General features: G+C 43.6%; 1 protein-coding gene and 1 pseudogene across 2 annotated transcripts; both read left to right on the top strand.

The window, feature by feature from the left end:
* The first annotated feature begins 5,579 nt into the window (after window positions 1–5,579).
* LOC133923463 (uncharacterized) lies at window positions 5,580–6,667 on the top strand (annotated as a pseudogene).
* Window positions 6,668–13,714: 7,047 nt separating this feature from the next.
* On the top strand, window positions 13,715–19,161 carry LOC133924078 (SNF1-related protein kinase regulatory subunit gamma-1-like). 2 transcript variants are annotated; one of them, XM_062369452.1, is made up of 6 exons: window positions 13,715–14,151; window positions 16,790–16,962; window positions 17,479–17,685; window positions 17,770–18,045; window positions 18,325–18,488; window positions 18,643–19,161. In XM_062369452.1, exons 1-6 carry the CDS (start codon window positions 13,992–13,994, stop codon window positions 18,938–18,940), a joined length of 1,278 nt encoding a protein of 425 aa, XP_062225436.1. In that variant the 5' UTR covers window positions 13,715–13,991; the 3' UTR covers window positions 18,941–19,161. The 2 variants fall into 2 exon arrangements, with proteins under 2 accessions (XP_062225436.1, XP_062225435.1); XM_062369451.1 differs by having other exon boundaries at window positions 17,476–17,685.
* The last annotated feature ends 7,331 nt before the right edge of the window (window positions 19,162–26,492 follow it).

Here is a 26,492-nt window from a genome sequence, read left to right as displayed (position 1 = left end):
AATAGGACCTCAGTGTACCAACACAGTAGAATGGCACTAAAATTACAAAGTATGCGTATCAGAACAGCTGCACCACACATTTATTCAAGAATACAACCATCAATATCAGTAAGCTATCATCAACTGAACCACTAGAACAGGCAGCAATAGTAGTGTAGCAGCAGTACAGGCAGCAGTGCCGGGGATCGACGACGACGCTGGGCAGTGTAGCAGCCAGCCGCTCTGCAACGCCGCGTCCGTGCCGTCCGCCACTGCATCAGCAGCAGCTGCCTGCGACCTCGCGGATCCGCACCACCGGCAGCTCGAACTGCCTCAAGCTGCGCCATGAAATCCCACGACGAATGGGAGCAGCCAAGATCGGCAATTCGGCATACTAGGCCCCAAGATCGACCGACGTGTTCTTTCGGGGTATTTGGGTCCTGTGTCGAAGTGAAAGCCCGAGGGATTTTACCCGCTAAGTAATCTTATTGTATTATACTTCGACCATCTACTGGTTTTTCAGCCGTCAGATGGGATCTAATGGCTCATTTCTCTTCTTCTTTTTTCCGCCGGTTCCGCTTTCTTCTTCCCTGACCTCCTTTACTGTTGCCACCACCTTACCACAACAGGCTAGGGTCTCGCCGAAGCACTGTGCCGGCTGATGCGGCCCTCCAGTGAGACCCTAGGCTGCTGCCACAGCCTCCTCGCTACTGCCTCTCACTGTCGCCGTTGTCATCGTCACCCCCCGTTGCCTCATCGTCCAACTCATCAACCGCCACCACGTCGGGCTGGTCTATCACCAGGATTTTTTTATTGATAACTAAAATTTACCAGAGATGACTGGTAAACATAATTTATCAGATATATTTGATATATCAGACAAAATTCAAATAAATTTAAACAAAACTTAAATAAAATTCAATCAAAATACAGACAAATATGGTAAATATTTTCTACCGGGGTACATTGGTAGACTCGGTAAACCAGATATATCAGCCCAAAAATAATTCCCATGCCTATCAACAAGTGCTTCCGTCTAAGCCCGTAGGACTCCGGTGAACCTTCAACCCCTAACCCAAACCCTAATCTCGCCAGAGTTGAAGATAGGGACATAGCTTAGGCATGCCCTCCCTAGTTTTTTTTTGCAAAAAATATTAACATTGGGTATGCAGCCAATGTTGCCAATTTTGTTTAGGTTAGAGCCCACTTGACTTCAGCTAGGGCTGGAAATATAGCTCAAGGCTCGCGAGCCAACCCGGGCTTGTAAAGGCTCAGCTCGGCTAAGCTCGAAGGCCGAACGAGCCGAGCCCGAGCCGCCTCCTCAGTTCGGCGTCAATTTGAGCCGAGCCCAAGCTGGTTCACGAGCAGCTAGTTGGCTCGACCACGGGCCTAGCCCATGTGCATAGGTGGGAGGCCGCTAGGCCACTGTCGGAGGATGAACTCCTTAAGCGGGGATTCGGAGGTACCCCTTTGAGATTCGATCGGGGGATGGTTCTGAATCTACCTCGTACTGAATTAATGAGAGTAAATGAGATGCAAGCGGGATGGATGATCAGATGCTAAAGAAAATAAATGCTCGAGGGATTTAGACAGGTTCGAGTTGCACGGAGCGTAACACCCTACTCCTGTGTGTATGCTATAAGTGCTCTGAGAATGCCTTTATCTGGATCTCTTGTGTTACAAGGATTTCTGCCTAAGTCTAGAGCCTCGGTCTTCGTGAGCCTCTGCTCGGCTTCGTTAGCTTGTCTGTCGTCCGTTGAACTTCTTCAACTTGTCTTGAACCTTCTATCACTTCACTTGAACCTGTTCTTCTCCGGGGTGCCCACCCCTTCTTATATCCTGTCGGGGCAGCTTGGCGTGCCCAGAAAGGAGGGCACGAGTCCCTAGGCGTCATAAATGGAAAGCAACCATCATGGTCTGCAGCTTGATGTTACGGGGGGTTGAAAATGCGCCTCCGTCCAGTCGTGTCGCCCGTTATGCACGGCTTTAGCCGTTCGCAGGAGGGGGGCCCACCGGGCAGCCGCCGAACCACCCCGCGTGCCCGCTCGGTCAGAGCACGCTTGACACAGCAGAGGGGCAGGCGATAAGCCTCGAGCCCAGCGACGATATCTCCGAGCCGCGCCGGATGACACGTGATGGGACCCGTCGTATTAAATGCCCCCACGCTCTCCTAACGGGAGTTGGCAGGGACTGACAACAGGCGTGGGGGGAGTAGTTGGAAGTGACAGGCCGCGCTCCCTCTTAAATGCAGCATCGGGCCTCTCACCAATTGACACATCACCGCTGAGCCCTTGTGGGGCCCACCGGCAAGGGGCTTCTCAAGTCCTCGGGGAACTCTGGGTGCTCGGGGGCTACTGTTCATAGCCCCGAACGCCCTCTCCTGGATATGTCTCTTCTTGGTCCTCGGAGAACTCAGGTACTCGGGGACCACTGTTCATGGCCCCGAACGCCCTCTCCTGGAACTACCTTCTCTGGTCCTCGGAGAACTCGGGTACTCGGGGATAACTGTTCATGGCCCCGAGCGCCCTATCCCGGAACTGGTTCTTCTTGGAGCTCGGGGGGATAACCCCGAGGAAAAGCGCCACGTGGTATTCTGCTGTCCTAGCCTCGGGACTCTGGGACCCGTTGTCGCCGACAGCCACACAGCCCACAGAGCACCCCCAGGCCCAGTGCCCAGGCGAGAGGCGGCCAGCCCATGCCCACCAATCGCTCGCAAGTCGCATAGGAAATGTCGTCTCCTCTCTGGTTCTCCACCTACCTGCCCGCTGTCGCCGCTTCTCCCTCCATCACCTCTCGGCCCGCCCTTAGCCACCGTGCCACTGCCCTCCCGCTGACCCACCGTGCCTCCGCCTTCCCGCCTCTCCACCAACCACTGCCGATGTCTGCCCGCCTCTACCCTAACCGTTGCCGCCCTCCATTGCTGCCTCTCCACCAACCATTGTCGGTGCCCGCTCATCGCCTCTTCGTGAGTAAGATCGTGCCGACGTAGATGATGGAACCGGTGCGATAGCCAAGCATCAGGTCTCAGCCTGAGACACGCTGCCGCTGCTCCACCTGTGGATCCACGACAAAAAATGGTGAAGAGGTGCGTCGTGGAATGTAGAGGGCGAGTCTGAGAGGAATCAGGTAGAGATCTACTAGGCGCGATGAATTTTGGCGGCGAGCATGACTTGATCTAGTTGCCTCGCGTGGGGAAGGGCTTAGTGTGTGTCTCAGCTCGGCACTCCTCAGCGAGGGAGAAGAGGGCCCTGGACGAGCTACCGTGGAGTAGAAGGTGGGCGGCGAAGGAATCTCGACTAGCGATGCGCACCTTCGGCGGCCAGCCATAGCCTGCTCAGGCGTCGCCCTGAAGCGAGCGAGCTGCAAGGCACGGGAGCGGAGACTGACTGGTGGATCCCACGGTGAGGGGAGGAGGCGGCGTGAAGACCAGATGCTGGCTCGTGAGCCAATTGAGTTGGCTTGTGGATCGACCGAGCCCGAGCCGAGCCTGATATTCAGCTCATGAAACTAAGCGGCTTGCTCAAAGTCTCGGCTCGGTTCGTTCCCAACCCTAACTTCAGCTACCTGCTAGTTACAAACAAATGATGCTAGCTACGTAACCATATGAAAAATGACTTTCTTGTCGATAGCTTGCTAGTACCTATTAGAGGTCAAATTGTAGATACATATAGCTACAAATATATAATGAAGGACTTCAATGATGTAAAGCATCAAAGAGTTGATGTGTAGTGGCTATAAGTTTGAGACCATAGCTAGTTGTAATTTTGGTTTATATAGTACTATTTTTTATGGTTGTTTATATGTATTATAATCTATAAATCTCACTTGAATATGTATTTTGAACTAAGTATAGAAAATATCAATGTAGTGCTTTGATGGCTATAAATTGTGCTATATATTAGTTTAATGGTTTAGCACTTGAATATTTTCGAATTTGCTTTGTTCTTTAGGCCCTTCGAAATTTTGATCAAGCTCTGTCACTGTTTGAAGAAGATACCCGGACTCAAATTGTCCGCAAATCTGTACATTTTTCACTTCATTAGGCGAGTTCACGCCTAGTGATATCTGGTTCTAGATTGGCTGGCTTTTTAAAGTGGTTGTTTGGACCTCAAAAAATAGAACCAGTTTTAATAAAACAAGTTTAAGTGGATTTAATAAAACAATTTTTGAGTGGATTTTTAGGAAAACCAGTTTTAGGTTGTTATTCGGTTAGCACGTGCCACTGGATGCCATTGGCTGCAGGCGAGTGGAGAAAGGCGTGCGCAGATGCGGAGCCGCTGCGTGCGTGCCCACAGAGGCCCACGGCTTTTCTGAACAACGTAAAACAGGCAGGCAGGCAGGCAGGAGCCTTAGCGGCGAAGGCTTTCCTTCCCACTGCATGCGCACTGGATCCATTCGCAGTAGACGTTGGAGAGGATGATTTTAACCTCTAAGCTACAGGATAATAGCCAGTAGCCACTACTACTAGCTAGTCTACTGGAGTAGCCACTACTACGAGCTAGTCACCGCTAAGCTCGGCTCACTCTGCCAAGTTGAATATCAGGCTCGGCACGGGATCGGCCGAGCCATGAGCCAACATCTGATCTTCACGCCACCTCCTCCTCTCGCCGTGGGGTTCATCAGTTAGTCTCTGCTCCCGTGCCTTACAGCTCGGCCACTCCAGGGAGATGCTTGAGCAGGCCATGACCGATTGCCGAAGTGCGCACCGCCGGTCGAGATTCCCTCCACCGCCCACTTCCTTCTCCATTATAGCTCGCCTAGGGCCCTCTTCTCCCTCGCCGAGGAGTGCCGAGCTGAGTCACACACAAAGCTCTTCCCCATGCGAGGCAGCCAGATCGAGCCATGCTTGTCGCCAAAATTCATCATGCATAGTAGATCCCTGTTCAATTCCTCCTGGACTCGCCCTCTATGTTCCATGGCGTACCTCTTTCACTGCTTGTTGTCGTGGATCCACAGGCGGAGCGGTGATGGCATGTCTCAGACTGAGACCCGATACTTGGCTGTTGCACCGATTCCATCGTTCGCGTCGGTGCGATCGTACTCTCGGAGAGGCGGCGGGCGGGCGCCTACAGCGCTTGGCGGAGAGGTGGTAGCGACGGGAGGGCGCCAGCAGCGATTGGCAGAGAGGCGATGGTGGTAGGCAAGTGCCAACAGCAGTTGGCGGAGAGGCAGGCGGGCACCGGTGGCGATTGGCGGAGAGGCGGGAGGGCGGAGGTACGGCAGGTCGAAGGGAGAGGCGGCGACATGGTGGCAGCGAGTGTGCCGAGAGGCGACAGGTGAGAGAAGAGGCAGGAGCAACTGGCGGATGGACGAAGGGCCAGAGAGGAGCCTAGGGCGCTCTGTAGGTTGTGTGGCTTGGCCGCCTCCTGCCTGGACACCTAGTCTAGGCTCATGACAGAGTCAATAAACTGCTCGTGAGTCGGCTCGAGCTCGACTCGAATTGACACCGAAATGAGGAGGCGACTCAGGCTTAGCTCTTTCGGCCTCCGAACCCAGACTTTATGAGCCTAAATTAACTCACGAGTCTCGCTCTGCATTTCTACCCCTATATTGAAGAGCTACTTTTGTTGCCCAAATTAAAAGGCCAGTGAAAGATGCTCACATCACCTGTAGTTTCTCAACTATCCGCGGCCGGCCAACTGTTGCGCACGAGGCGCGGCCGGCCGCCCTGCATCAGCGAAGCACTTCTGCTAAGCTCTCGCTAGCCTCGCCTTTTCTTTTTCCTTAATCTGCCCATTCCTTAGCCTCTAACCCTCTGTTTTCGTGTGGCGTAGAAACTTCCACGACACAAGCCCATTTGCTTGCCAGCCGGAAGGGAAATTTCCACGAGGCACGTAACACGGAGTTGTATTTACTTTGGCCTCGTACTCCCCACCACCCTCCGGAGTCCGGCCTCGCTTCTATATATACCCATGGCGCCCCACAGGCCAAACTCCATGTCCAACCATTCAAGAACACACACCTAGTACACCAATACCCAGCTTGATTTTCCCACTGCATTGCCGCTGTTCTCATTCGCAGCTCGAAGCCTGCAATTGCATCAAAGATCGATGAAGACCAAGGCGTCTACGTTCCTGAAGCAGATGGTGTCCACCATCGTGGCGGTGGTCAAGACCAAGTCCACGGCGGTGCGCGCCAAGACGAGCGTGCTCAAGACGCGCCTCCTCATCGGCGGCATCCTCCGCAACAAGAAGCTCCTCATGACCGCCATCAACCACAAGGTCCACGCCATCATGGGCCAGCAAAACAGCAGCAGCAAGGGAGGAGGGCGAGGGCGCCGAGTTCCGCCTCGAGGACGAGATCGACCACGTCGCCGACGTCTTCATCCGCCGCATCCACAGGCAGCTCAAGCTGCAGAAGCTCGACTCATTCAAGAGGTTCTGCGAGATGCTCGAGCGGAGCGCCTGATGATGATCCACTGATCTCTACCACTACCAACAAGATGTGCATAGTGAAACAGATTAAGAGGGCTGATTCTCTCTCTTTCCCCCTCTCAGGCAACGTAGAAGGAATAAAGGTGGCAGGCAAGAAGATGCTTTTCTTGTAGTAGGATCTAAAGTAGGGATGCCAGGGATGCACTTTAACTAATCATGTTCTTTTGTTACTTTTTTGGGGGGTGATTTGTTCATGTGTTCAAGCTTTCGAGGAATCGATAAACTTAACAGGAATCTGTAGATTTGACTTCAAATTACCGAAGCTGCTGGGCATCCTTGTTTAGTTGCATGTGTCACAAGTGACAGATGATTAGATGAAGCAAAACTCACATCATGACATTGACGTTTGTATTCTGTTGATTTCTCTAATCGCTGTCTCTAAGGAATCCAAGAACATAGGAAGATGAAATTTCTTTGCCACAAAAAGCAATCATGCAAGGTACAAACTGATAGCCACACATCATCACGGAGAAGAAAAGGTCCCCTGTGTGGCCCCTGCTTTTGGTCTATGCACAGACCTGTTACGCATCGATGTCGTACATCGCACCACATAGCTCATTTCACGCACAGTTCTAAGCGCCGAGCCACCAACACGTTCCGCCGCCGCCATGCTGCGGACTGCCATCACAGGATCACTATGTGAAAGAAAGTTTAAAAGTGATGGGTTATTATAATTATGGGTGATGGGTGTGACATCCGTCACTTCAAACGTGTTATTAATGACATGTCATAAGTAACAGAATCCGTTATCTATAATGTTATTGATAACGGATCAAAATTTGATCCATCACTTATTAAGTTCATAAATGACAAGTCACAACTATGAACCGTCACTTATTACAAGTCATAAGCGATATGTCACAGTTGTGATCTGTCACTTATGATTGACGAACATTTTTTCTTGTTTTTTGATAACAAAAATCAAAACAATATTTGTTTTTCACTCGAGAGCCATCTAATATAGGGCTCATCGTATATACTCAATCCACATCATTTTTAAACATATTTCGGTCTTTGTATTTCGTGGGACTCAAACCCGTGCCCAGACATAACTCTCTTACCACCTCAGCTATTACATGTCTATGATAGAAACCGAATATACTATCCTTTTAATCTTCGCTACTAAAGCTCATAGGTGATGGGTCATAACTATGACCGTTGCTTATGCAAGTCATAGATTATGACCTGTCACCAATGATATTTTTCCTGAAATATTGATTTGGAGTGCGTTTAGTAAAAGGGTATAACTTTTGCATATAGACTCTGATTTTGATGTTTTTGACTCTACGAACATCTACAGAAAAAGTTACATCTGTTTCCCTAACTTTGTCGAGTTCAGAGAATTTTTTGAGGCCAAAAACAGCTTGAAAGATTGAGTTCTTGCATCCGAAAGTTTCTGCACCGTTTTCGGAACACGTGTTTGTGTCCATAGTTATCACCCCTTACATCAAACTTAAGAAAAATTGTACAATAATTCCTATTATAGTGCTGCTGAGGTGATAAAAAATAAAAGAAAAATAAATTTTTTTAGCATCATATACACACATATAATATATATATATATATATATTATATATATAATATATATATATAATATATATTATATATATAATATATATATATATATATATTTTGGAGGCTGTATATTATATGTATTATATATATACACCCTTGATAAATAGAGAAAAATAATATAGAATGTGCGGCCAGTACTGTGTATCCAAGCCTGACTTAGGCTCATCCAGGCCCAAATCCGGCCCATTCGGCTCAAATTCGTACTGTTCATGTGGGTCCTACCGATCACTGTTTATGTGGGGGCTAGATTACTGTTCAATGGATCACACCCGTGGGCCCTACCTACAAACAGTGCCATTTCTTAATTTCTAGATTTAAATTCTGATTAAATCTTTCGGGAGCCATAACTTCTCCGTTCTGGCTTCGATTTCGGCGATTCTTTCGTCGAAATTCATCTAAAATCGAGATCTACTCATCTGTCACATTATGGTATCCATTAGGGCTCATTTGAATTTCTATTTGGTGTTAATTGATTCATCTTTAGTATCACCGTTATTGATCGTAGTCGCGATTTCAGGGCAACTCGAGTTCTATGAGTGCTACGCCAGAAGCATCAGGAGCGAGGAGGATCCCGATTACAATCAAGACTTCGAAGAAAATTTCAAAGAAGGCAAGTCCTATCTCCTTGATCATATTGAACCTATCTTTTCAAATAATATACATGATCAATTAAAATCGGACTTAATGTCGCATGTGCTATATATTGCGTTTTCTTTCAAATTACTTGTAGTAGTTAATCCTATCAACACTGTCGTGCCTTACATGTCATCATCCAGAATACATATCACCCTAAGAATACCTGTTGTTAAATATATTAACGATAAACGAAGCCATGATATCTATCTTGCTTAAGATTGAATACGTCTCCTCGGAGATGTCGTTTTTAAAAACACCTCTCCTCGGAGACAAGATTTACTGTTATCAATGATAACTCATATACCATGAATCCTTGATGGTTGTGAATTCCGTGATAGTTGTGAAAGCCTTGATGTCATGTGAGATATGGAGGGTGATGTGTAAAAATGGGTGAAAACTGTTTTGGCGCGGGCAGGTAGAGTGGTCCTTCGGGGAGGATGCTCTTGGGAGCTTGAGTTACATGATGATATTCATTGCCCATGAAGATGTCTGGCCTGGCCGCTTAAGGACCGAGTCATTTCGCCGCCATACCTTAGCGACCCCGTGCAACCATGCATCCTGTATGGACAGGACTTGACTTTTCCTTGATCGGATTGAGTTGGGCATCATACCAGGAGGTTGAGAGCAACGAGCAACCAAGGGTCCATCTGTCTCGTTGTTTGGAGGTTTCAGGGACCGACTTAGGCTTAAAAAGGGAGGCTGGCCTTCGGAACATGCAGTTATGGGACTTAGCGTGTCTCGTAGAAAAGCTCCGCAGGAAAGGTGTTTGGAGAGTCTCGTGGAGCTTGTAACGGTTGGAGGCTGAGCATATCATGTGAGTAAAGTTGTACAACCTCTGCAGAGTGTAAATCTATTCGAATAGCCGTGTTCACGGTCATGGACATGCGAAAGTAGAACCTTTTTTACTAGACTTCGGGAGTGTGTGTCTTGATGAGTGAGTGTGTGGACTAGATGTCCGTGTGATGAGGTTCCTGGCTCGATCTGCCAGAAGCTGTGTAGTACTAGAGGTACACCAGATGTGATTAAAAGGGACTGCGGAGTGAGGTGTAGCCCCTCCCAGGACCGAGGAACCCCAGTTACAGCTCGTCACTAGTTTTTGAACTACTTAAAATGTTTTGAAGTCGATCATAGCTATACAATTGGATATCTACATAAACTGCTTACGCTTAAATCTAAACCGTAAAGCTTATCCTTGAATGAACACTTTATGCATCTATCAACACCCTGAAGTAGTATAGGGCTTGCTGAGTACCTTCTGTACTCACTCTTGCTATCATTCAGATAAAGAACCCAATGTCGACTTTGTTGGAGGTGAAGCCAAGGATGAAGAATAGTCTCTGAAATTGCGTCCGCACCCTCGCTGGTTGTGGCTTGGGCTTTTGCTTCCGTTGTGTGTTTTGACGACCGCTAGGTTAGGCTTGTAATATTTGGTATGGATTGTAAGCCTTTTGTACTTAAAATCTTACTATTTACATACAAGAGGCACAGTAATCTGTCCTGTCACATTAAATGCAGCGAGGTAGGGCTCTACGGGCTAAGCACGACGGCGCACAACAGAGCAAGTTGGCATGTCTGGTCTTCCGTAATGATGATTTGAGTTAGATATTAGAATAACCAGGGGTCATCTGTGTAGGGCCCATTTGTAAGTTCTCATCCTCCATACTATATAAGGGGATGAGGACCTCGTTTGTAAGGTAAAAAAAAACAATTCTGGCAAACTGCTAGAACACCATATGTAACCAAGTGAGATCTACGATAACACAAATACAGGACGTAGGGTTGTTATCATTCGGGAGACCCGAACCTGTATAACCCTTGGTGTTCCCAAATCCACCATTTACGCGCAGACACACTCAGTCCTTAAAACACCGTTCATGCACCCACTGTCCAGCATACCTCGGATTCACTGTCAGGGATTTACCCTCGACAGTTATGTGCAAGGTAAACTAGTCCCAGTCAAAGTGGGTGACCTATCCGAGCACGACACGTCGTCTTGTGTTTGCGACCTCAGTGTGCTCGGGAGCCCAGCCCAAGGGTGCGCGGCCATACAGGCCGCTCGTCCATCGGGCTCTTTTTTCTTTTCAGTTTATTTTCTATTCGTGTGATTTGAAATTTTTTTCCCCTATGATTTCAATTTTTTAGCATTTTTATGCACTCGAAACTTTAAAATTTTGATGCAAAAATTCATGAAACCTGACTCAACAACCGGGGATACCATACACAACTTTCTTTCTACATATACAACATTTTGAGACAACCAGGCGCAATGAAATAAATGAAACCTGATACAACAATAGCAAAGGCAATTAACATTTATGCGTGATTTGTCGGGGTTAATATAATTTAACTGTTCGCATATTTTACACCAAAACATATGGATTATGTATCTTGTTTTGAGAGATTAACCGTACAACCACCATGCTACAAACGGTTTTTGAATCAGACACACATTTGAAAGAAATGTGAGTCCAAATCAATAAAAGTCCCCCGATTTTCAAGTAACCTAACTCCACCTGCGTCTGCGCGGGACCTCCTGTACATATTATGCAAGCTGCCAGCAGCCCAGTGTGCGGGTCGAGAACAGCCCAGCATCGGGAGTGCTGGGCCTACGTCAGCTTTGTTTTGTTTTGTTTTTGCGTTCTCTTTTTTCTTTTTTTCCCTAATACTTGTCATTAACTCGCTGTCTAGAATTTATGTCTTTCTGCATTTGTATCCACTCAATAATTTTAAAATGTTTGATTCAACACTTTTTCCAACCAAATTCGACAATTCGATGACATGTTCAACCTTTTATACGCGCTCAACATTTTTTAAAACTTAATCCAATATGTTATGCAACCTAATTCAACATTTCAAGAAAAAAAAACTAGTATTCAATTTTATGTAAGAATTGTTGAAACGATATATTAAAAATGTTGAAACAACACATTCAAAATAATGAACCCGGACATTCAAAATTTTGATTTTTAAAGAATATTTAAAATAAAAGATATTTTTTATTGATCCTTATTTTGCTTTATTAATTTAGACAACACTATATTTCAAAATAATCCGATAACGGGCTCACGATTTTAAGAGAAAAATGCATTGGAAGTTTTGGCTACTTAACAAACCCTCACCACTCGAGTCGGCAACGGGCTGGGCTAGGTCAGGGCTTGCGGGTTTTGGACCCGGTGGGGGTAGGGGCGAGTATTGAAATCGCTCCGAGGGGCTTTCGGGTCGGACTCCTGACTTGAGACGGGTTCGAGGCTGATTCAGCACCTGCGGGTGTCCACGGGCCTCAAGTCCGATTCCACCTCGTCGCCCTCCTGCATGTTGCCTAAGCTTCATCACCCTCTCGGCTCGCACGCACCGCCTCGGCTCTGTCGCCATCGCCCTCCCATGCTCCGTTGCCGCCTCGGCTCCACCTCCGTGGCCTGCGCGCAATTCATCGCCACTGCCTCGCATGCGCTCTGCCACCCTCCCGCGCTCCGTCATCACCACCTCGGCTCTACCGCCCTCCGCTCCTTCTGCACTCCGTCACTGTCCAGCTCTGTCGCCCTCCACCACTCCCGCGCTCCATCGCCGTCGCTTGCGCGCAGTCTGCCGCCGTCACTTGCGTGCAGTCTACCACCGCCGCCTTGCCTGTGCTCCACCGCCCTCTGCCCCTCCATGCTCCGTCTTGCCTGCGCTCCGCCAACCTCTGCCCCTCCCGTGCTCTGCCGTCAACTACGCGTAGTCCGTCGCCTCACCTGTGCCATCTCGCATGTGGACTCACGGGTGAGTCTCGGGTCCTCGACGAGCCTAAGGTCAGGGCTAGGACTTGTTTTAGGCCCAATAACTATTTCAAGACCAGATCGAGTTTGAGTATCAGATTTCGAATCGAGTGCGTTCTCGCTTCATCTAATCTCAATTTGACCCTGTTGCCAGCCTTATTCACCAACAAAGCACCAACCCGCTACCCAACCACCCCCCTCCTCTCTTCACTAGCTCGGTGCTGGGTAATGCCCGCTTCAAATTGCAGCCGCCCGTTAGCCTTGCGCACCGATAAAGCTATGCGATTTCAGGGAAAGTTTCACCAGTAGTGGGGCATGAATTGAGCTGTCCATGAGTCCGTGGCCGTCCATCGTGATGGGAACGTGATGAGAAGAGATATTTTTATCAGAGAAGGAAGGGATAAGCATTAAGCAGCCGATGACGAAGCAGATTGACCCCGTCTAGTCAGATTCTTCTAGGTGGGCAAGGAATGCTATTACGTTTTCTGACAGGTGGGCTTTAAATTTGTGTACAGTCCTGAGATTCACAGCGTCAGACTTTGTGAAAGATCATCTTGCATTTAAAAGTATTTTTAAGTAATATATGTTGGTACCAAGAATATACAAACATATATGATGCACAATTTGTGCTTGTAGGCCGACGGGAATGATCCAGCTCTTCCTTGCTTGCGACAACTTGGTGTGGATACGATTTCTCCGGTCTCTGACATCACCGGTGCATCGAATAGCGTTTGGTGATGTACAACTGTATTGTAAGTAGTCTTAGAAGAAATAGATTAAACGAAATTATATTATTTAAAAGAATAATATTTAATTGATTGTATTTATTTGGATAAGTTAATCTAAATTATTGTTTGTTGACGAGTCTGAGATCGTATGAGCAGATATAAGAGTTAACATTATAATTAGTTATTTGTATAAAATTGATTTTGTGACACTGAAAAATTGATCCGTTTAAATTAACAGATGTAAAGTGTTAATCCGTCGTATCAAGCTGTAAGTAAAAATTTTGGATTAAGATTATACCCTATATTTATACCGTCAAATTAGGTTAAAACAGTAAATATAAATAATTAAATATACTTATTTTCTAGATTCTGTGTATCCGTTGCATCAGAGAAGACGAGGGAACCAAATGCAAAAACCAGCGAACCACCCGCCACGTCATCTCGAGTAGTAGTTGGTGCCGCAGCGGCGACAACCCATCATGACACGTGGGCCACATCTTCCGTCGCCCGTGATGTCAGTGACTGAGCCCGGTCCCCGCGACATCGAACACGATCGAGTCGGCAGTCGGCACTCGGCTTCATCTTCATCCTCCCTCCCCGCCCCCCCCCCCCCCGCCTCGTTGACGCGGACACAGAGCACCCTCCACTGCGGCCTGCCTTGCAGAGTGCATGGTGGTATTAGTAGCAGCGGGTTTGCTTCCCGTCCGCGGCTTAGCGACTACTTCGTCGTAGTTTCAGCAGCAGCCTGCAAGAGAGCGAGCGTGTTCTTGGACGAATCCAAGGAGTCAGGGTGGTCGAGGAAGAAGAGGAGAGGGCCAGGGGGAGGTGGATTGATTCGTTGTGGTGAGGGCTGAGGAGAGGAGGGGCTTTGGAGTTGGGAGGGTATGGAGATGGAGAGCCCGCGGAGCCCCGAGGCCGAGATCGGGCATCGGGTGGAGGACCTATGGGAGGTGGTGGAGCCGCAGCTCTCGCCGTCGGAGAAGCTCAACTCCTGCTTCGAGGACATCCCCGTCGCATCCTTCCCGCGCACCCACCCATCGCAAGGTACTTAACATCTTCCTTGGTTTCGCCCCGCTTCCTGTTTTGATTACAGGTCCTTGATTCTTGGCGCAGGATCGCTAAAAATACTAGCATTTTGTGTGAGTTTGGATGGTCTGTGACTATTATGTGGAGCTCTGGATTTCCAAGAACCAGGAGATGCAAGAGGATTGAGACAATCAGTTCCTTGGGTGTCGATTCAATTGCATCCCAGCGTTTGTATCGTTGTTTTGTTGATGTTGTTACGAAACTCCTTGTTTATGATCTGCCGTTCGGGCTGACTGGAGTAAGCTGGGAGAGTCCGCTTGAACTCGTGCCTATCTTGCCCTTCTTGTGATTTGAGGCAGCATACATGCATCCATGAAGTTTTGTCCTATCTTTTCAACACTTTTTTTTAGATAAGGGAAGGTTTATTGATCTTAGACAATTACATTAAATTGGTGCAATCGCATTGAGAACACTCCCGGCCTCTGCATAATCAAGATGCACACAACCAAAGAAATAAAAGGGAAAAGCATAAGTAGAGAGTGACAAAGATGACAACAGGAAAAACTAAGGCGCTCCGATCCTCCGATTAAGTCACCACCCATAAACCTGGGTAAAACACTCCCTGATCACCCTCTCCAAAAGCTGACACGTCACTGTAATCATATCCCGAGAATCTGGCTTTTGCAATATATCCCAGGTACGGAGCTACTGGGTACAAAGGTTGATAACCTGCAAAGGAGATGAGATAATTCTTTTATCAAACACCATATCATTCCTGCATAACCAAAGTGACCAGCAAGTAGCAGCCGCCCCCAACATGATTTTCGGTTTCAAGTCCCTCCTAATACCCCGTAACCAAATACTGAACATATGTGATACACTATGGGGCCATAAGAGCCCTGAAGCCGATTGTATGATTGACCATACTGTGCATGTAAGATGGCATTCAAAGAAAAGATTTTTAATTGTCTCTTCTTTGTGACAAAAACAACATGTCGTACTACCTTGCCAATTCGACCTAAACAGATTATCCTTTGTCAGAACTACACCTTTACGTAGATATCAAAGGAAGATTCTGATTTTGAGAGGCACCTTTAGATTCCAAAGACTTTTATTAAGTCATCTTATGGATTGGAGAGACAATTACGGTCTTCTCTCCTGCCCTTTTGTGGTGCATGTGGGCATGTCGTATCTGAAGCTGATGCACAGCCCATGTTGGTTCTTGATAGTGATACTGTTACTCTGAGATCAGTTGCACGGTTTTAGTCCATCAGTGAAAGTTTTTTTTTCCGGTTCCCCTAGAGTTTAAGACTTCTAAGTTCAATATGTATGTCCAAGTGATGCTGAACATTGTGATTCTGCTTGTTGGTTGAGGGGTCCTTTTCATCTCTAGACCAATTAAGGAAGAGCCGTGGAGGACTATCTTTGCTTTGCTATGTGTCAGTGACTCTTTGTGTGAATTGATGTGGATAATTATCAGCTTGCTCAGAAATGGCCCTACTGCCATGGTTGCAAGAGATATCTTCTGGAACAGCGAGGGTCCATACTACCATTTTCTTTCTTAGTTCTGATCTTATCTGGGAATTAATCTGATGAATTGGCTAAACAATATCTCATCTGAGCTTTTTCACTCACGCTGCTTTGTTTGTATAAAATGAATGCACTTATGCTGGAGTGCATCAATTTTGTATGCGGTGCGCTGATACAGTCATACAGAAGTTGTACAAAGAGGTGTAGCTTTTTTGACGATCCACCTTTTGCCTACCCTGTCCAACAACTGTCTCTTTGTTGAACACACTCTTCTGTGATCAGTTATTATAATCAGGTGATGTTAGCATGATCAACTTCCACTTCAAAATCCAAGCAAATTGGTAATGACAAGGCTGGACCTCCAAAACTAGATAATAGCATCAATGGCTTGCCAAATGTTGGGTGTTGCTGTTCTAGCTATGTGGCAAAACCCATGTTAGACTTTGGATGATGGCTATTGCATGTTGCAACAAGTTTGTATGGATGTATGAACCAGTGGTATTGGCATTATAACGATCAATAGATGATTTACTACTGTAGCAATGTTATAAATAAAAGGATGCATTTATGCAGTATATTTACTAGAAATGTCCTTTCGTCATACTACATCATTGGATCTAAAGAACAGTCTTAATATACAAAATTGAATGACCAGTAGATTATCCAATTTTGTTTTTCACCAAAAACTGTGTTCTTGATTGCCATAGAGCAAACATCTGTCTTTCATGTCCAGGTATGTGCTAATGTGGATTGATAAATTCATGCATATGGATCACTTGTGCATTCTTATTCATTAAAAAAATGCATGTATTCTTGAGTTTGCAGTTATAACTTCCAGCTCCTTCGATTTGTTCAGACATGCTTTCAGCTTCTTCAATCAAATTAATGAAATCTAAAAGACTTAAAGTATTGAACTTCAAAGGTCGTGTTATGCTACAAGTGGATATCTGTGCAACTGTGCCAACTAATTATTTTAAGTGGAGTATACCTCAATTGTGTGTGTGTGTGTGTGTGTGTGTGTGTGTGTGTATATATATCTCTGCAACAGAGAACTTGTACTCTATTGTAAATATAATCTGATCATCATTTCCGGTTTTAAAAGTCAATTGTGATGATCTTTATGCAGTAATCGAGATACCTTCAGATGCCACTCTTGCTCAAACTGTCAAAATATTATCCAAAAACAAAATCTTGAGCGCACCCATAAGAAACGTCGAGGCTCCAGAAGAAGCTAGTTGGATGGACAAATACATCGGTATTGTGGAATTCGCTGGTATTGCCATGTGGCTGCTCAGTCAGGTTTGTAACCTTGGCACTGGAACATATCTAAGTTCTCTCTCAGTTCAAAATTGACCAGATTTGTATGATTATCATGATAGTCAGATTATGTTGATCTACTGCAGCTTTTACCAATCAGGGTCTCCATAGTTTGATCTATTTTGTTCAGTCTTGATACCATCATTTCAAATATATGGATTATGGGATAAATTTGAACAAAATAAAAGCTGGGCTGCATACATGCACCTCGATATAAGCATAATTGAACCGTCCATCAAGTCATTCATTACAGCTTAGTCCATAATATTCCCCCTTTCTTTATTTTTATGGGAAAACACACTAAGGGAGGCCTCTACTGTATGTAATGTAATTCTCACCATTAAGAAACATCAAATAAATTTTGAATGAGAACAAAGCTCATCAGCGTAGAAGAAATTAACCTTTGCAATGGCAGCAATTTTTTGCTTATAATATCACTTGTATAACTGATACCTGCTCATCTTTCTGACATGAATTGCTTCTTCTGTACTACAACAGTCTGATGCTGCAGCTAATGGGACGGCTGGTTCTGCAGCAGGATCACCTGTTGCCAATCTAGTAGCTAGGCTGGGCTCTTTCACATTCAGAAGAACGTCATCCGGCAGGGTAGAAACTACTACCGATTCAAAATCAGATGAAGCTGTGTCAGTTGGTGGAAGCTTTTTTGAAACCCTTACTTCCTCTGAATTCTATAAGAATACAAAGGTGATTTTCGTTTGCACCACATTTAAAAAAATTATATTAAGCTGTAGTGAGGATCAATCCTTGACACAAGTTGTGCCGCTGTAGGTTGGCGATATCTCAGGAAGCTTCCGGTGGGCACCATTTCTTGCACTACAGACGTCTGACACATTCCTTACCATGTTGCTGCTTCTATCCAAGTACAGAATGAAGAGCCTGCCAGTTGTAGAAGTGGGAGGAGATAAGATTGAGAACATCATCACACAATCTTCTGTTGTGCACATGCTTGCAGAGTGTGTTGGACTTCCCTGGTTTGAGAGCTGGGGAACTAAGAAACTCTCGGAACTGGGGCTTCCTATCATGAAGCCATACAAACTTATCAAGGTACTTTTGCTTTCATTCATGTAACTGTTGCACAGCTTAACTCTAATTTTTCTGCATTGTAAACACAATTTCCATTCACATTGCTAACATTGTCTAATCAACAGCTGATACACCAGTTAAACTGATGATTTCAAATACCCCTGGACGTTTGTCCTAAACCAGGTTTTAGGAGGATAAAATTCATTAAAACCATGCTGCTTTAACAAATCTGCCTGCAAAGAAGCATGCACATTGTCTCGTGTGTGATACGTGAGCAATAATATCCATCTTTATTTACAGGTAAATGAAGATCAGCCGGTCCTAAAAGCCTTCCAACTGATGAGGGAAAAAGGAGTTGGTGGTCTGCCAGTCATGGACACAAGTGGAGCAAAAGCAATCGGTAATATTAGTATCAGAGATGTCCAATATCTTCTAACTGCCCCAAAGATATATAAAGAGCACAGGTTTGTAATCCTTGTTGATAGCCTTTCTTGTGTTTGGTAACCAATGACCAAAACTTTGAAGTTGCTATTGCACACCAATCACCAATGCACCCTTAAACCATTGCAGCTAATATTGCTAATGTGCACCCCCTTTGAACTGTTGAATGCAACACAGGACAATCACAGCCAAGGATTTCCTTACCGAGGTCCGACACCATCTTCAGGAACAACATGAGGCCTCGCCCTTGTTGCATGATGTCATCACATGTAAAAAGGACGATACCATCAAGGACATCATACTGAGGTTGGACTCTGAAAAGATCCACAGGATCTATGTCGTCGATGACAAAGGGAACACCGAGGGGGTTATCACATTGAGAGACATAATCTCCAAGTTGGTACATGAACCGCGTCATTACTTTGGAGATTTCTTTGATGGTGTTGTTCCCTTGCCTCCAAATAGCACTGTATGACACTGCTTAGCGATCCAATCGCACTGATGTACTTGTGCAAATGTACATTATGAACTGTTCTATTCTGAAGGTTCCTTGCTGTGTATTCCTTTTCACACCCTCCTCAGGTAGACAGACTATTGCCTACAAGGAGAAAGAAAAAAACTAATGCGCTAATGGATGGAAATGGTGTACATTGAATAATTAGGAAACTACCTGAGCTTCCTTTCGTATTATCATGATGATAATCGTGTCTCTTTCATCTGTCTTGCTAAAGATTTGGTTCACTTGATTTGTCTTCATCATGTTGCTTGTGAAAGGAAACTTCTGTGGGAATTTAGTCTTCTTTTTGACCTTATGAGGTAGACTCTTCTGTTCTGAGATGCTTGGGTAACTTCATTACCTGCTGGGGTGGAGTCCAGCTTGCTCCTATCTATTATGTCCATGTCTATTCCAACATTCCATGTTCCATTCAAAGTGCCAGGAATCCACAGAATATGTTAGTGTTGCATGAGATTTACATCTATATATGCTTGTCACCTTTGCATAATTACAAAGTGCTTACAAATTCAAAACACCAGTAACAGTAGAAAATAGAACTGCAGTATCAGTGTACCTCACTAGAGCATATATGATTGCAGTTTCAGTTTCACTTATTTCAGTTGTCAGTATAGCTAATTTTTCTGAATTCAAACAAATGTGAATCCATAAGGATACATAGTCAACTTGATTTGATGAACGTGACATGAAGAAATAACGCAACACCATTATGTGAAAGTGTATCTAGGTCCTTATATGAGTTTTGGATAATTAATAACAAACGATTAAAGAATTAATGAGTTTATTAAAGTTATGAACATGTTTTAGTCTCATCAAAGAAGTTAAATGACGTTAACGTCCCTTAAAAAGAAAAGAGAATCGACATGTAGTCACTTAATAGATTTAAATTGATTTTATTTTTGAATTGAGTATATGTATGCTGTTCTATCAAGAGGAATACGCATAGATTGACTTGAAGATGTCTCAGTGCTCAAAGTACCTATCTAGATCAAAGAAAAGAGACAAAAATCACCCCACGAACACTGAAAAATTAAATGTCTTAGTCTGGACCCAGAGTCTTCGAGCTGATCCGGATACTCCGGATTCTAGTGTGTCAGCCGGAGTCTTCGAGCTCACCTCTGGTAGGGGTGCTCTGTTAGTTTTTTTATTTTACCCGAAGTCTCTAGGTTGACCTGGATACTCTGGGTTCTGTCAATCATCTGGACCCTTCGAGTTGGGTTCCAGATAGGGCTCTCGATTACGCATTTAAATGCCAACTCAGAGTCTCTAGGTCAGTACAAAAATAATTGTAACAGGTAGTTTTTTTAGAGGAGAGTATATATACCCCATCACCCTTTTCTTTAAGATGTTGCTGTTGCTGAACCAACTCGAGAAACGCATTCATAGCCATTCAATATCCCTGCTAACTCATCTAATGCATCAAATCTTACAAGATTTTGAGAGTTAGGTTGAGAAAGTGAGATTGAGTGCTAGTAAGCATAAATTCATCCTTTAAGTACCTGAGTTCGTCATCAAGCCATCGATTCGCGTTCGTTACTCTTGGAGCTTGGAGCTCCTAGACGGCTAGACGTCACCTAGAGAGCATCCAAGCTTATGAAGTGCCTCGGGAAGTTTGTGGAGGTCATTCTCGCCTCCACAAGGGAAGAGAAAGCTTTGAGTAAGCCCAAGCTCGATCTTTGTGATCGCTTGGTGAGGATAAAGGTTGAAAGAGACCCTGCTCTTTGTGAGAACCTCAACGAAGATGTAGGATTGTTTGATTTGAACTTCGGGAAACAAATTCTTGTCTCCTTTACTTTCTTGCATACTTTATCGTTGTAGTTGATCTTTGGGGCAATTTGTCCGATCTATTTGTTTACGAGGTTGTAGCTACAGGTGGTTGGTGAAAATATCTTTAAGCTTCCTTTGAAACTGTGGTAACCCTTAGATTCAATTAGACTTGCTTAGGTGTTCTTAGTTTTTTATTTTCTATTCTATCCGGACTATCCGGGTTGAGCTCGGAACCTTCAGACCTCGGAGTCTTTGAATTGAACCAGAGTATCTGGAATCTGTAATCCGCTGTGAAGTTTTAATTTTCAAGAAACTCTTATTCATCCCCTCTAGACGACATCACGTACATTCAATTTATATCAAAGCCTAATCTCCTACAGAGTTTCACCGCTTGAAGATTTGAAGATGTTGACATCCAAGGAGAAGGGTCTGAAAGGTCTGAGAACCCCAAAGAGTCCAAAAGATGATGCTTCGAAGTCAGGTGACAGTAAAGGCAAGGGAGCTGCAATCGAATTCAATTATGATAAATTGAATGCTTCTAACTTTTACATTTCCGTGCCTTCTGGATGTGCACCATATTTTGATGGCCCTCACTATACCGTTTGGAGACACAAAATGAAATTGCATCCAATCTCTCTACATCCAAATATTTGGAAGATTATTTGCACATGTCTTGAGCTACCGAATGAAGACAAAGAGCTTACTTCCGAGCAAGAATAAAATCTTCACCGCAATGCACAAGCTGCAAGTGTATTGCTTGGCGCTTTGAGCCCCAAAGAATTGAACAAGGTGGATGGTCTTGAGGAAGCTAAAGTGATATGGGATACACTTCAAGTAGCATATGAAGACACCACAAGCGTGAGAGAGTCTAAGATAGAATTGCTTGAAGGTAAATTGGGAAGATTTGTTATGGAAGATGATGAAACCTCCAAGCAATGTATGATTGTATGATGGTGCTTGTGAATAAAATTAGAGGGCTTAGAAGTGAAGAGCTAGATGATCACAAGGTGATACAAAGATTGCTAAGAGGTTTTGTACCAAGAAATCCCACCTTGGTCACTCTCATTCGAGAAAGAAGAAATTACAAGAGGTTCACACCAAGTGATGTGCTCGGTAGAATTCTTGCTTAGGAGCTTATAGAGGAGGAAGCTAATGAAGTCAATAACCTAGTCAAGCAAAGCTCAACCTCCAAGAACAAAAAGTAGCATTTAAGAAATTCATGAAGAAAGGTGGCTATAGCAAGTACAAAAGAGACATGCCCAAAAGAAGAACATTCAAGAGAGCTTGCTACGTGTGTGGCGAAGTTGGCCACTTTATCGCCGAATGTCTAAACAAAAAGAAGAGCAAAGACAATGAAGAAAAGAAGAACAATTCTTTCAAGAAGGACAAATACAAGACTCACAAGAAGAAATATTCAAGTCAAGTTCACATTGGTGATGAGTGGAACTCAAACTCCGACTCCGACTCCGATGATGAAGGAGTTGTCACCATCGCCATTCGCTCCACTACACCGACAAAATTACTTTTTGGTGACATGAGCGATGGCAATAACACTCCCAAGTGTCTCATGGAAAAAGAGCGCAAGATAAAATCACAATTCAAGCTCCTAGATAGTGACAGTGATTATGAATTTTTGCTTAAAGGTTTAAGTAAAAATGTCATGTCTAAGATAAAGGAGCTAATAAAATAATAGAGAGTCAAGAGGAGATTCTCGAGAAGCAAGAGGAATTGCTCATCCTTGAAAATGAGAGAAACCTTGAACTCGAGGAGCTCCTTGCTAAAGAGAAGAAGAAAGTTAAGAAATTGACCAAAGATCTTAATTTAATCAATGTCTCAATTACTAGTCTAGAGGGTAGAAATTCTACACTTCAAGAGAAGTTCAAGTGTTTGGATGAAACTCATACAACTCTTGAAGTGCATATTGTTGCTCTTAGGAATAGCTCTTCTCCCTCTAATGAAGCAACCTTACTCTCTCATGCTTCCACTAGTTAAGATTGCTCTTATTGTTATAATGTTAATATAAATGTTTGTGCTACTAATATTCAATCCTTGCAAGCATTACAAAAGGAGAATAAGAGTTGAAATGCCTTGGTTAAGTATAGGTGTATCAAGATATATAAATCCAAGGATGCACTATACAAGACAATTAAGACTAAGGACAACAAGTAAAAGAGAAGCTTTGGATTTGATATGCATACAACTAAGCTAAGTGAGCGTGTGGTGATAAATGGTAAGGAGTGCCTCAAGTTCATCAAGGGAGGCAAGCAAAATGATCTCATCACGCAAGTCAAGCAATCTAAGGGCTATGCACCTCAATCTACTTTTTATGCATCTTATGTTTTGAAAAAGAACTATCGTGGTAAAGTGGTTGCTCTATATGTTAGTGCTTGCACAAAAGATCGAGTTGTCAAAAGGAATGTATGGGTGCCAAAAGTGCTTTTGACTAACATTAAAGGACCTAAACAAATTTAGGTACCTAAAACAAAAACTTAACTTGTTTTGTAGGCATACTCTTCCAGTGGATCAAGTTGAATGCTTGATAGTGGGTGCACAAATCATATGATTGGAGAGAAGGGAATATTCTCATCATTTGAAGAAAATGAAGAATCTTATGAAAATATCGTTTTTGATGATGATGAAAAAGGAGAGGTAATTAGTTTAGGTAAAATTGCTATCTCTAATGATCATTCTATCTTAAATCTGTTTTTAGTCAATTCTCTTAGTTACAGCTTGTTGTTCATATCACAATTTTATGAAATAGACTATAATTGTCTTTTTACTAATGAAGATGTGTCCGTTTCTAGAAGGAAAGACTTGTCAATAGCTTTCATCGGTCGTTTGAATGGTAAGCTTTATCTTGTTGACTTGTTCAACGGATGAAGTGAGCACTAAAGCTTGCTTAATTGCTAAGTCTAATATGTGTTGGCTATAGCATAGCTGACTAGCCCATCTTGGTATGAGAAACTTGTCTAAACTTTTAAAGAGGAGCACATCCTATGACTAACAAATATTTTTTTTTGAGAAAGATAGAATTTGTAGTGCATGTCAAGCAGGCAAGCAAATTAGAGCTCCTCATCCCGTCAAGAATGTGATGACGACCACAAAGTCTTTGGGGCTTCTTCACGTGGATTTATTTGGACCAATTGCCTATATAAATATTAACGGTAACAAATATAGTTTGGTTATTGTTAATGATTATTCTCGTTTTATTTGTATTTTTTTTGCATGATAAGAGTGAAACATAAGCTATATTCAAGAAATTTGTGAGAAAAGCCCAAAATGAATTCGATGTAAAGATAAAAAGGGTGAGAAGCGACAACAAAAGTAAATTCAAGAATACACAAGTTAAAGAATTTCTTGATGAAGAAGGGATCAAACATGAATTCTTGTCACCCTACTTCGCTCAATAAAATGGGGTTGTCAAGAGGAAGAATAAGACTCTCATAGAGTTATCAAGGACCATGCTTGATGAGTAGAAGATCCGGATCAATTTTGGACAGAGGCCATTAACACTGCATGACATATCATCAACCGATTATATCTTCACAAGATCTTAAAGAAGACCGCTTACGAGCTTCTAACCGGTAACAAGCCTAATATGTCTTACTTTAGAGTTTTTGGTAGTAAATGCTTTATTCTAAACAAGAAGTCCAAAAGTTTTAAGTTTGCTCCTAAGGTAGATGAATGTTTCTTACTTGGTTATGGATCAAATGCCTATGCTTACCGTTTTTTCAACAAAACCATCGGTTATGTTGAAATCACACGTGACGTGATATTTGATGAATCTAATGGCTCTCAAGCGGAGAAAGTTGATCATAATATTTTAGGTAATGAAGAAATTTCAAGTGAGACAATCAAGAAGATGAAAATTGGTAAAATTAAGCTTAAAGAGCCCCAAGAGCAACAAGTGGCTAATAATGATCAAGCTCATCCATCTTCATTAACTCAAATGGAGCCACCAACATCAACTCAAGATCAAAACCAAAGCCAAGATCAAGATCAAGCTCACGATGACTTCAAAAAATTCCTTGATGATGAAGTGGATGATATTCAACCACAGTCCCAAGTGCCACATCCAAGAGTTCATCAAAGTATCCAAAAAGATCACCTAGTTGATAACATTCTTGGTGATATACAAAAGGGATAACCACTCGTTTTAGAATTGTAAATTTTGTGAATATTACTCTTTTTTTACTCTTTGGAACCTTTGAAGGTACAAGATACACTTGTAGATTCGGATTGGGTGATAACCATGCAAGAAGAGCTCAACAATTCCAAGAGAAATAAAGTTTGGTCATTGGTGAAAAGGCTCAATCAAAATGTGATTGGCACTAAATGGGTCTTTCGTGACGAAGAAGATGAGAACGAGTTCGTGACTAGAAACAAGGCAAGGTTAGTTCCTCAAGATTTCACGCAAATAGAAGGTTTGGATTTTGGTGAGACTTATGCTTTCGTAGCTAGGCTTGAGTCAATTCATATATTACTTGCCTATGCTACTCACCATGATTTCAAGTTATGTCAAATGGACGTAAAGAGCACATTTCTCAATAGACCTATCTTCAAATTGGTATATGTGGAGCAACCACCCGAATTTGAAGATCCCAAGTATCCTTATCATGTATACAAATTCTATAAGGTGCTCTATGGGCTTAAGTAAGCACATAGGGCATGGTATGAATGCTTTAGGGATTTTTTTGTCAAAAAGAGTTTTGAAATAGGAAAAGCCGATACTACTATTTTCACTAAGAAAGTTGATAATACTATATTTATTTGCCAAATATATATCGATGATATTATATTTGGCTCTACTAATCAACTCTTTTGTGAAGAATTTAGTAGAAGGTTCGAGAAGTCAACGATGGGGGAGTTGAAGTTCTTACTAAGATTTTAAATCACACAACTCAAGAAGTCACATTCATATGTCAAATCAAGTACATCAAAGATATGCTCAAGAAGTTTGATATGGAGAATGCCAAGCCCATCAAGACTCCTATGCAATCGAATGGACATCTCAACCTCAATGAAGATGGCAAGGCTGTTGATCAAAAGGTATATCACTCTATGATTGATTTTTTACTTTACCTTTGTGCATCTAGGCTCGATATTATGCTTAGTGTGTGCATATGTGCAAGATTTCAAGCCGCTCCAAGAGTGTTATTTAGTGGTTGTAAAGAGAATTCTTAGATATTTGGTTCATACCCCTTACCTTGGCTTATGGTATTCTAAGGTTCAATCTTTGAGCTTATCGGCTATTCGTTCCGATTATGACGGTTGCAAAGTGGATAGAAAGAGTACCTCCGGGACTTACCAACTCTTAGGTAGGTCCTTGGCGTCTTGGTTCTAAAAAAAACAAAATTTTGTAGCCCTATCCACCACCGAAGTCGAATATGTTACCACAGGCACCTGTTGTGCTCAACTACTTTGAATGAGACAAACCTTGAGAGACTATAGCTACAACGTGACCAAAGTCCCTCTTTTGTGTGACAATGAGAGTGCTATCAAACTAGCCAACAATCCCATACAACACTCAAGAACTAAATATATAGACATCCGTCATCATTTCTTGAGAGACCACTCAACAAAAGGGGATATCAATATTTGCCACGTGAGAACCAAAAAGCAACTAGCCGATATCCTCACCAAGCCACTAGACCAGCAAAGATTTTGCGAGTTGAGAAGTGATCTAAATATCCTAGATTTTCGTAACGTGGTTTGATATATTGCATATAATTGTTTGTTCTAGTCT

Source organism: Phragmites australis, chromosome 7 (assembly GCF_958298935.1).
Source record: "Phragmites australis chromosome 7, lpPhrAust1.1, whole genome shotgun sequence".
Classification (NCBI taxonomy): Eukaryota; Viridiplantae; Streptophyta; class Magnoliopsida; order Poales; family Poaceae; genus Phragmites; species Phragmites australis.
This window is presented reverse-complemented; position numbering and strand designations above follow the sequence as displayed.

What these genes read in the sequence shown, in the direction of transcription:
- LOC133924078 (XM_062369451.1), top strand. Translation starts at nt 13,992, where the DNA reads ATGGAGATGGAGAGCCCGCGGAGCCCCGAGGCCGAGATCGGGCATCGG. An exon ending in GCGCACCCACCCATCGCAAG is followed by an intron (nt 14,152 to 16,789) that starts GTACTTAACATC and finishes ATCTTTATGCAG; the next exon opens with TAATCGAGATACCTTCAGAT. An exon ending in AAGATATATAAAGAGCACAG is followed by an intron (nt 18,489 to 18,642) that starts GTTTGTAATCCT and finishes AATGCAACACAG; the next exon opens with GACAATCACAGCCAAGGATT.